Source organism: Mixophyes fleayi, chromosome 5 (assembly GCF_038048845.1).
Source record: "Mixophyes fleayi isolate aMixFle1 chromosome 5, aMixFle1.hap1, whole genome shotgun sequence".
In the NCBI taxonomy this organism is placed as follows: domain Eukaryota; kingdom Metazoa; phylum Chordata; class Amphibia; order Anura; family Limnodynastidae; genus Mixophyes; species Mixophyes fleayi.
Genome location: NC_134406.1, coordinates 92,953,534 through 92,965,503, shown reverse-complemented (window position 1 = coordinate 92,965,503; position 11,970 = coordinate 92,953,534). Strand labels below are relative to the sequence as shown.

General features: G+C 41.4%; 1 protein-coding gene across 2 annotated transcripts in view; it reads left to right on the top strand.

The window, feature by feature from the left end:
- Positions 1-456: 456 nt before the first annotated feature.
- Positions 457-11,970, top strand: part of HERPUD2 (HERPUD family member 2) — a 34,835-nt gene continuing 23,321 nt past the window's right edge. Inside the window, exons 1-3 of one of the 2 annotated variants that reach the window (XM_075212551.1) lie at positions 457-616; positions 1,566-1,704; positions 9,561-9,933. In XM_075212551.1, the coding sequence (XP_075068652.1) occupies positions 9,787-9,933 (147 nt within the window). In that variant the 5' untranslated portion in view covers positions 457-616; positions 1,566-1,704; positions 9,561-9,786. The remainder of the gene's footprint in view (positions 617-1,565; positions 1,705-9,560; positions 9,934-11,970) is intronic. The other variant, XM_075212550.1, reaches the window with a different exon arrangement.

The following is an 11,970-nucleotide window of genomic DNA, read 5'->3' as shown; positions in this document are numbered from 1 at the left end:
ACCTATAGCAACTGATAATCACCTTGGGTGTAACTTGGACACCTTTGTCCTTTCATTTTCGTTTCCTGAAGTTTGTTATGACTGTTTTAGTATATGAAGCCCATTTACAGTTACATGTCTAGATGTCACAGGCTGTTGATGGTAAACGTTTATATAACGTTATACTTTGGGGGGGCGACTGATACTATAGTTTGTATTTGCTAGTTTTATAGTGAATACAGGCCCACGTGGATGCCATATATTCTTGAGAATCTACCCGAACGCATGTACCTCTGCTATACTGAACTCGCACCATCCATTAATGAGGTGCTGCTGCCCTCTTGTGTTCACTTTTATAACGACCACCAAAGCCACGCTCAGTCATGTTGAGCGACCAATCAGAGGTGCCGCCTTGTTGTGGATCAGGATGAGGAGGTCTCTGTGTGCGCTGTGCTCCATGTCCGGCACTGACAGCCATAGCGGAGGCGGAGATCTGTGACGTAATTCCGTTATACGCCCGTCACACTGTACCTCCCTGTATGTGCAGCTGTGTCCGGGGCAGAGACCCTCAGCTGACAACAGGAACAGGAGGAGGGGACAGGTGAGGAGCACGGTGTCAGGAGACCACAACAACAAGGTAATAACACATCAACACTGCCAGTAAGATGTCCCTGCAGTCCTCCTGTAGCACTACTAAGAATTACAGGAAGACACCACAACACTAATAAGACAATACAGCAATAATGATAACAGCAGCAGAACACAAAAGAAGATACTTAATCAGTAATAATAATAGCGACACTCACAATATTAACTAGATACAGCAATGACTAATAACATGCAGCACTAATAACAATATAACACAGCATTACTAGCAACAACTGTGTATTCCACAGTGCTAACCATAGAAGCAACATACCTAGTCTGTAATATTTAGACCACATATCATTTAAATACACATTGCTAATACAACCTTATCTGCAAGCATAAAAAGATGGTGTTTATGAGCAAATTAGTGTTAACATTTGTAATGATCTCTCTTGAGAGCACACAGATTGTACAATGACCACAATAATAACTGTAATTGTCTCAAATTTTTCATATGACTAAAATAATGCCAGAGTGTATATGTATACTGCACCACTTTGATTATATATATATATATATATATATATATATATATATATATATATATTTATGTCATATGTACTGCATTATCATAAATAAAATATGTTAAGTCATTAAAAACTGGGGGTCACAGGTGTCTATGGGTTTAAATGTCATTAAACCTTTCTGATACCTTGTATCTGTGGGTGGAGTACGTATTTCCGAATGAAATAAGTGTACTGCAGCACATAAAATCAGAATACAATGTGGGCAACATGACTAAAATATAGGCTTAGTTTGAAAGAGACTCTGAATATTTCCGACCCAGCTCCTATAAATTACGACCGCAGAATATGCCGGCACTTGAAAGTGCCATCACTTCATATGGCGACATTAAGATTTTCTGTTTTAAAGTGGCAATGGCAGGACCCAGCGGCCAACAGTAATGTTAACCCTGACTCTTATTTTGTGATATCTAGGGGACGGGTCCAGGTATTGCCGCTTTAAAAGCGGAAATATCGGTGTTGAAATGTAAGGGATGTAATTTTAAAGTGCCAGCATATTCTGTGGTCGCAATTTATAGGAGCCGGGTCGGAAATGTTCAGGGTCTCTTTCAAAGTAAGTCTATATTTTTGTCATGTCACCCTCATTGTATTTGGAATTTTTGTGCCGCAGTAGTCGGTGCTGTTATTATTGCATTCAGTAATACGAGTACCACCGGTATTTGCTATCTGACCTTACCACTAATATAGTCTTATTCCACAATTATTTTGAAAAGTAAGCTACACCCCCTTACCCCTCTTTATCTTTTCTTGCCCTTAACATTTTGATGTGCAAGCCCCAATATCTGTCAAACTGGGAAGTGGCACAATTACGATAGTAGGTGAGAGGGACGATCGAGGACCTGGCTTGCAGCCTACTCGCGTATCTGGCCTGTATTGTGGGGGGCGGATATAAACATGGACCCAGACAGCACAGGGACCAGTGCTATGTTTCAAATGTTTTAACTTAAACTTGGGATTATCCTTTGGCTTCCAACCCAAGACCTGTTTCTAGGCTCAAACACCATGTAATGCTAATGCCTATGCATATAGCAAAAGCTATATTTGCTAATCCAATCACTTATTTTTTCATGTAACCTGTTCCCGCCTTCGGTCTGTAAGGCTCTAGCAGTCTGGCTTTGTATTGCCATATCAAGAGCCTGGCTGACAGTGACTGCCATGGATTCCTGTGATGGGGCCAAGAACCAGTACATTTGATTGCAAAGTGAACGCCAGGGGCCGGCTGGGCAGGGGGGCATCTGCCCCTGGGCTCTGTCCCATAATGGCCTACCTTGGGTTGGGTCACTGGGCCACCTGCATATTTTTTTTTCCTTTAAAATGTTCCTAATAGGCTGCTGACTCCAGTTTGCCCCCCCCCCCCCCCCACCCGCCAGGCTAAACTTTGCCAGCCCTCCCCCTGCTGAATACCGTCTTTAGCTTGGTACTGTGGACTTTACTTCCAGATTGGAAGAAGAAAATCCTTACAATGGTGATACAATTATGGATTTCCATGAGTGAAGTGAAGCCTAGGTAGCTGCAGGGGAGATCACCCCAACCTGTCAGCACTGATGGATCCAAGTTACACTGAAACTAACAGTATCGTGCATGGTTTTTGTAGAAAGGTCAAGGTTACGTTGAATTTACCAGTGCTGGCAATATAAAAGGCTTGAAACAGGCTCTTTGGGTAAAAAAATAACAACAAATTGACAAAAGGTCAATTTGAAAACATTAAATTTACCTTTTGGAGAGCTAGGTAACTTATTTTTGGTCAAACCTTTTAAGGCTGCACTGTGTTAAAATATTGATGGGAAAAATCATGGGAAAAATAATTCCTGTTTTATTTTTACTTGTTTTCTTCCTTAATGCACTTAAAATAAGTGTGTTTATTTTACTATGTAACCAAAAGGAGACATCTTTAACAAGAAAATCAGAATACAAATGTAAAATCACGTAGCATACACAAAGTAAAAAAATTGTGCTCAGTTTTGCAGTCACATTACAAAACCTCATTGTGATCTGGTCACAAAGGTGTAAAATATGATGCATGATCACAAAAGAGTTATAAAAATGAACAGAGGATTTGTGTTCAGCAATGTCTACAAAGTAAAATGGGTTGTTGTTACTTAGACTTTGGAAAAGTCAGTGTTGCAATGCTGTGTTTAGCATTCTGTAAAGCCATGTTGGAGTGCCGTTTTTTTTAAGCATTGTGATAATTAGTAAAGCTGGACTCTCGCCTACATAAAATATTTTTCTAACGGTGGCATGCAGCATGCTTCTGAGGACACACAGACGTTTTTTTTCAGTGCTCTCTCAGTCCTGTAATACAGAAATGCAATTCAATTTAGTTTACAAATGTTAATGGCAGCGGTGAAGGGGAAAGGTGTGATCAGGTGAACCAAACACAAGCCGCGGACTCCTGGCTGTGGATTGGGATTGGTCCTCCCACTCGTATCTCCCTGGTTTACGGTCAGGGCTCTGAGAGGAGCAAGCTACATGCAGTTGCTTTTCCCAAGGCTCCGGATAAGAGGAGCAAAAACCTTGGTAAAATATGTCCTGTAGGTGCATCTTTAAGATAGGCAGAATATGACTAGCCTTGGGACCAGGACAGACTAATTTTGTTATTGAAACGCCTCAACATATATGAACAAATGAGGACTAAAGAGAATGGTATTGACGCTATGCAGCTTTTCTATCTTTTTTTATAGTGTTTATGCAATAAAGGTGACTAATAGATATTTTATGTTGACTTGCATCCATTCTACAGTCTCAGCCTTTGGTTACTGGGATTTCCATTAAAGTATACCCACTTACACAGAGTGGAGAGAGCCATTGGGCAACACGGTGGCTAAAGCTGGGTACACACTACACAGTTTTCATCCAATAATCGGCTAAATCAGCTGACATACGACCGCTCGTTCAAAAGTCGGGTCAGTGTGTGCAGTGACACGGTGGTCGAAAGTCTGCCCAAATGGACAATTGTCGCCTCATTTGGTTGGTCGTACCGTTTAATATTTTCGTTCCAATCTCGTTTCTGTTGTGTAGTGTGTATAAACTTCCGACCGATCCACAACAGTGAGTACGGAATTACAGTCATTGCTCACGACAACATGGCTGTAAAAACTCGCTAAAGGGACGTCCGCTCTTCCCTTTATCGTCCTAAACAAGGCTAGTGTGTATGCAGTCCATGGACCGAGCGATCGGAACATCGATCGCATGTAAAATCGCTCGGCATAAAAAGTTGGTTGAAATTTCTGTAGTGTGTACCTAGCTTAAGTGGTTAGCACTTCTGCCATCATGCGTTCAATTCCCGAATATGGCCTTATTTGTGGGGAGTTTGTATGTTCTCCCCGTGTTTGTGTGGGTTTCCTCCGGGTGCTCCGGTTTCCTCCCACACTCCAAAAAACATACTAGTAGGTTAATTGGCTGCTATCAAAATTGACCTTAGTCTCTCTCTCTGTCTGTGTGTATGTTAGGAAATTTAGACTGTAAGCTCCAAAGGGGCAGGGACTGATGTGAATGAGTTCTCTGTACAGCGCTGCGGAATCAGTGGCGCTATATAAATAAATGGTGAGGATGATGGTGATGATTGTATATCCTGAACCAACATTCACAAGATTACTGGTTGTCAATTCACTGCGGTATTAGGCCCTTTGCAGTGTGGACACATTCAGCTGTGTATATGATGGCAAGGAGAATTCTATGACAATGGATATATTTTGCTTGTCTTGTGTTAAAAAGGGTAAAATGTAAATGAGGTGAAACGCTGGCTGTAGAACATCAGTTCAGTGATTAGGGCTGGAGGACAGCAGACATATGTCAAAAGCTTCAAAAATTTTTCTTCTGGCATTCTAGGAAGGACAAGACAGTGCAATTAACTCTTGCAATATTGACTATTGTTTCATTCCTCTCCTAAGAATGACAATGACCGAGAGCAGATTCATTTTTTAGGTACTAAAATGCTTCTGAATTACAGGTTTTCTGTAGTAAGAAATATGTATTTTTTTGTCAGATTGTTATTATAAAGTTCTACTTGACCTGAAGTTCAACTTTATTTTATACCAGTACTTTTACATTTCTTCGCAAGTGTGTTGGTAGAAATATAATAATAATAATAATAAATTATGGGTGCTGAATGGAAAATTAATTTACAATATACGGTCAAGTATTCAGTCTATTCCGATCTCAGGAGTCAGTAAAATGCAAGGAATCTTTTGAACACCAGTTTTTAATGCAATAGTCTAAATTAGTGGTATTTACCATTATCACATCATATAATACATAACATGACTATCTGTAAGTGCACCCCAACTGACATACAAACGTTTGTTGTAGGTTGTATAAGAAAGAAGAAAGGTGCTATTTCAGTTGCTACCTTAGGCAGCATAAACTTTAGATCATCAACTTTAGAAAGTTGGTTTCCGGGAGCCTGCCGGGGGAGGTGGGCGTAATGGGGGGCGGGGCTCCAAAATGTGCATCATTTTGGACCCGCCCCCGTGATGTAATGACGCAAACACGTCATTTGACAGCGGGTCCAAACGCGATTCACCGGCGACCTAATTCTGCCCACTTCACTAGGAAGTGGGGCACTTCCTAGTGAAGTGGGCAGATCCGGGAGATTGCCACACTCCCCGGGAGTCTGTGAGACTCTCACAAAATGCGGGAGTCTCCCGGACATTTCGGGAGAGTTGGCAAGTATGCTTTAGATACACAAATCAGAACAGGTCTTTCTTTTGGGTATCATGTCAAGGCACACACAGCTTTTGTCTCCTGCTGGGCCACTTCATGAAGGGCAGTGCGGTGATGAAGTCTCAAAGATATTCTATCAACCCAAGTGGACAGCATTCTTGTTAAAGCCTCAGTAGTGTTACATTTAGACAAGAGGAAAGCGAACATGTTATTTCAAAGAGTCAGGCAAATTGTCATTCCAAGACAGTAAGCATTGAAATGTCACTTGCCCAATTGCAAGGCAGATCACGGTGCTGTAATGGTTTTTAATGAGGTCTCTAAGGAATTTTGTCTAGACTTAAAACAGATCCCCTTAAGGACCCAGACAATTAAGAAAAATGGACACAAATTATACACATTGGTGGAAGTGGGAATTTAGAAGTGCTGGTATAGAAATTTGAGGAGAGCAGCCGGCGGTCTGGGGGCCTAAGCTCTGGGGATTTTGAAAGTATGAAATTAATTTTAGATGCTTTGTATAGTATATAGCAGTGTTGGCTAACCTGTGACACTCCAGGTGTTGTGAAACTACAAGTCCCAGCATGCTTTGCCAATATATAGCAGCTTATTGCTAGAAGGCTATGCTGGGACTTGTAGTTTCACAACACTTGGAGCGTCACAGGTTAGCCAACACTGGTATATAGTATAATATAAAACATAAACATTTTAGATGATGCAAGGTTTTTCGCCCTGTATTTCCCTCCTCTCCTGTGCCCAATTACCTCTCCCCAGTGTCTCATTTCATTAATGTCTCACATTTTCCTAAATCTCTCTGTCTCCTTTATCCACACTTCCCATGTGCCTCTATCCTCATTCCAGGTAACCCCCTCTTTCACTTCCCACCTGTTCTCCCTTGTGCCCCACCCCCTGGTTCGCTCTCTTTCTTACTTTACCCCTGAACCTCTCACTCCCTCCTTCCTTCCTGCTCTTATGGGAGGACAAATCTTTAAAATCAGGCCCAAATTAAAATGTTTAGCTCCTCTAAGCTATTATTTCTGTTCTGCCCTATACCCCCACCTCCGTGTCATAGTAGCTTTCCATGGTTCTAGTCCTCATTGCATCCTGTATATGTTACATAAAAGAATGGAAATAATACCTATTTCAGCACATGCTCGAAAGTTTAAAATGTGTAAATATGGGCAAAGTGAGCAGAGTTCCTCCCATACACGCCTGTCACCCTAAACTGGAGCCTTTGAGGCCTTTCCATAAAATCCAGGCCTACTTACAGTCCTTATTAGCTTCATGCACAAAATACAGAGGAAGAGATTTAGAGGTGAAATCTTACAACTTTGAAAGGTAGTGTAGAACTGGTAAGTACTCGCAGGCAGTAACAGTCTGTAGCCTTGAGGAGGATTGGAGATTTGTGACAAGGAGGAGAGTGGCAATAGGAGACAACAATCTAGTCTACTGGCACCTTGGAGAAGTGGCAAATCTGGTGGGTATGGGGCAGGAGTATCACAGTGTATATGGGGCCCAGAAAGCCCTTGGACAAGGAAGAGAACATAAAACTGATTAATTGGGTCAGATGTAGGCTCACAGCCCCACTCTTGGTTAATAACAGGTAAGAGCTGCTGGTATTGGTGCTGAAGTTTGAAAGGCAGGAGCACAGAGGATGTATACCTTGTTCCCCCACTACCTCTCCCCTTCCCCCACACACACCCAATCGCACACAAAAAAACAGATCACCAGTTTTTGTGTCAGATTGTTATTATGAAGTTCTTTTTGACCTATTCAACTTTATACCAGTACTTCTACATTTCTATACAAGTGTTGGAAGAAATATTATAATAATAATAATAGTACAATAGAATAATAGTTTATAATATATACACACTGATCAGCCACAATATTAAAACCACTGACAAGTGAGATAAATAGCATTGATTATCTTGTTACAATGGCACCTGTCAAGGGGTGGGAAATATTAGGCAGCAATTGAACAATCTATTCTTGAAGTTGATGTGTTGGAAAACAGGAAAAATGGCAAAGTGTAAGGATCTGATCGACTTTGACAAGGGCCAAATTGTTATGGCTAGACAAATGGGTCAGAGCATCTCCAAAACGGCAGGTCTTGAAAGGACAACTGGTGAACCTACGACAACATCATGGGCGCCCAAGGCTCATTGATGCGCATGGGGCGTGAAGGCTAGCCCATCTGGTCCAATCCCACAGAAGAGCTACTGTAGCACAAAATGCTGGCTATGATAGAAAGATGTCAGAACACACAGTGCATTGCAGCTTGCTGTGTAGCCTCAGAACTGTCAGTGTCCATGGTTACCCTATCCACTGCCAAAGGTGCCTACAATGGGCACGTGAGCGCCAGAACAGGATCAGGCGGCCTGGTCTGACAAGTCATGTTTTCTTTTACATCATGTGGACTGCCAGGTGCATCGTTTACCTGGGGATGAGATGTCACAAGAATGCACTATGGGGCAAAGGCAAACTGGCAGAAGCAGTGTGATGCTTTGAGCAATGTGCCACTGGAAAACCTTGGATATTCATGTGGATGTTACTTTGACACGTACCACCTACCTAAACATTGTTGCAGACCAAGTACACCCCTTCCTGGCAATGTTATTCCCTAATGGCAGTTGCCTCTTTCAGCAGGATAATGTACCCTGCCACACTGCAAAAATTGTTCAGGAATGATTGAGGAACTTGACAAAGAGTTTAAGGTGTTGACTTGTCTTCCAAATCCCCCAGATCTCAATCCAATAGAGCATCTGTGGGATGTGCTGGAAAAACAAGTCCAAGCCATTGAGGCTTCACCTCTGCACTTGCTGGACTTAAAGGATCTACTGCTAACATCTTGATGCCAGTTACCAGAGGACACCTTCAGAGGTCTTCTTGACGGGTCAGAGCTGTTTTGGTGGCATGAGGTGGACCTACACAACATTAAGCAAGTGGGTTTAATGTTGTGGCTGATCAGTGTATGTGTCTGATATACTCCCATAGCCTACTTTTGGTGGCATCAGTCAGTTTCTTAGTGTACAGATTTCTCAAACTCTCACTGATCCAGTCGTCTCCTGTATGGTTGAGAGTTGTCATATACTTGCCAATGTTCCATGTCATGGGAAGTGTTTCTGATGTTACTTGTCCAACCGATGGGATGTTTCCTGATGGAAGACCAATACATATAGCCACCCACTGTAGACTTGAAAATATATAAGTTCTTTAGCACACATTTTATACTACAAAGAATAGTATTATACAGTATAATAAATAGGATTTTTTTTTTGGTTAATTTAATGATTTTTGTGATTTATTTATTTATTTTTAATTGCCATTTAAAAAGAAAAGAGAGAATTTAAATCACTTTCCCCTTGCTTTCTTTGCATATAACATTCTCTAGGTGTTGGACCACTAGATGATCCTCTGGTAACTTTAATAGCCAGTCCAATTATTTCTGCATCTGTAACTACATGCTACTTTTATTGACCTATTCACAGGAAGGTTTGAGGTGTTTTTTTTCTGTGTTAATAAAGAGCTAATTAAAAATTTAGTTTTGGTGGTGTTCAATGGATGATTTGCTTGTCGGGGTTCCCAATGGTTGTAATGTTGCCATACCGCACAAGTATTACAGCATAGCATGCATAGTAATTATTACTTTGTGTTTTATCTTAAATTACATTACTTTCAAAATTGCATTGTTTAATGTGAAGATGTCTTAAAGTTGCAGTGTTGAGTTGCTTTTTCTTTTCTTTCTTACAGGTGCACTTATAAGTCCGTCAAAGCTCTCTGAATGGGCAGCATTACACTGCCCTGGTGCCACGTTATTGCACAGCCTGTGCTACATTTTTTTAATTTTATTGCTGTAACTTGTGAAGTGCATGGAAAACCAAAGTGATGTGACAGGAAACTGATGTGATGTTTCCATTTTGTTGAAGTCCTGGGGTTTTAAACATAGACCTGGCCTGGAAAGCTTTTTCATCTTACTATGGATCAAGCTATGGTGGATAATCCTGTGACCCTGGTGATTAAAGCTCCCAACCAGAAATATGATGACCAAACTATTAACTGCTTCTTAGACTGGACAGTGGAGAAATTAAAGTCTCATCTCTCAAAAGTTTATCCCAGCAAACCGGTGAGTTCTGTGCACATGTTTAACATACCTGCCAACACTTCCTCATGTTACAGGATAGGTCTGTGGTCTTGCAAGAAATGGATGTGGTTTGGATGAAACTGGGCATGGAGTAAAAGGGTCAGACCTAATTTGTCTTGATTTCTAATCTTGAATTTTGGCAGATATGCTGTCAGCTCATCTTGCAATGGTTATTAAAGGCATATGGTTGCTTTTGTGTGAGAGAGAGGGGGGGGAGTAAATTTTGCAAAATTATAATTGATTTTGGCCTTTGACAAGTTGAGGCTATAATTGATGACGGCACCAACGTGGTATCGGCAGTATTACCCAGTATGATGATGCCCACCTGTTGTGTACCCCCTTTTTATACTTGCACTACCACGTACACATTGCATTTACTAACCTCCTTCCTTCCTTAACTGGAGCCCTGGGGATGCTCTATGAAGCTACTCTCCTTCAGTCTGTAATACAGCACGGCATGTAAATTCTCTTCACCACTTCTAAATTGATGCAGAGAGTGTGTGTAAGAACCAACTGGAAGCCACAACATTTCACCGGCATCATACAGGCCTGATTTTCGTCTGGGGCAGTGAGAAGAACAATGGAGCCGGGGATGTACACCTGCACTGAGCAGCCCGAGTCTCGAGCTGGTGGAGTGAGGTTATTAAAATATAACGTATATTTGATAGTGCAGACTAAATATACCCAAAGGGTTATTTCTTCCAAATGGAACCCACAGGTTTTTTTTAACTGCAGTTACCATTGGATGGATGCACTGCTAGAGAGTGTGCCTATAATCTAAAGAAGATATAAACAGATGTTCTATTTGTAAAAAAATATTCTTAAATATAATTAGATTAAAAATGTGTCAAAAGTGCGCTGTTTTTGGTTGTGAGCAGGTTGAACCAACTTGTTAATTTTGTAACAAATCACAGAATTCGGTGATTCTTAATTATACACCACTGTAATTTGCCAGCAGTTTGAACTGCTGTTTCAAGTCTTCCCAGGGAAACAGGACAAGCAGGCTATTATCTGCAGGTACAACAGGGGGGCCTTTCACCAGGGATTTGGTGGGCAGAGGTGAGTGGGAACTTGTGGCGCTAACAGGACCGGTTGCAGAACTTGGTGCTCTTGTTTGTCCCCTGTGGTCCTATGGTTGTGACACTGGGCAAGAAATACCAAGCTCTCTACATCCTTGGTCCACAGAGGCATGTTTCTTTCTTGGCAGGGTTGCATTGTGGGACCAGGTGGAGAACAAGGAGTCTTGGTTTCCAGACCTGGATGATGAATGTCCTGATACCAAGTGGCTCCTGTATAATTGACAAGTAAAAATAACAAAAGGGTACATGATTTTGATTGTAACATTTAACTTGACTGGAGTTCAATATTACTAACGGTAATATAATTGTACGGGTCAATATAGAAGTGGAAGTTGCTCAATCAATTTATAGGTTCATAGCAGGTGCTTGAAAGGGTGGGGTTATCCAGCAAGGAACAAATACAGAGAAAAAGAGTTGCTATTTCTATTTGTACATAAAAATGCAGAAATCTCAGTTGCACACATTTGCGTATGTATGGTAAGCCACCCGCCACTTCACGGCGCTTCTGCTAGTAGGGTAGTCCTGACTCTACACAATGAGTCCCTATTTTTGGGCCTTACATATGTGTTTTTAAATTGATAGCTAACTTACCACGAGGTACTCCAAACTCCTCCAAATGGCAGTATGCCAGCACTCTCCAGGGAGAGGGATGTTATGTTGTCGGTATCTGATGAGGAGTGCTGGTGCCATATTGCCATTTGGAGGAGTTTGGAGTTCCTCGTGGTAAGTTAGCTCTCAATTTAAAACACATATGTATGGCCTAAATATAGGGACTCTCATTTGTTTCTTACCATACATTTGCAAATGTGTGCAGCTGAAATTTCTGCATTTTTATGTACAAATAGAAATAGCAGCTCCTTTGCTGGTTAATAGCAGTGTGCTGGGGAATTTTTCTCAGTATTTGTTGTGACAGAGTCACTGGAAGGAGGCTGAATGGCAG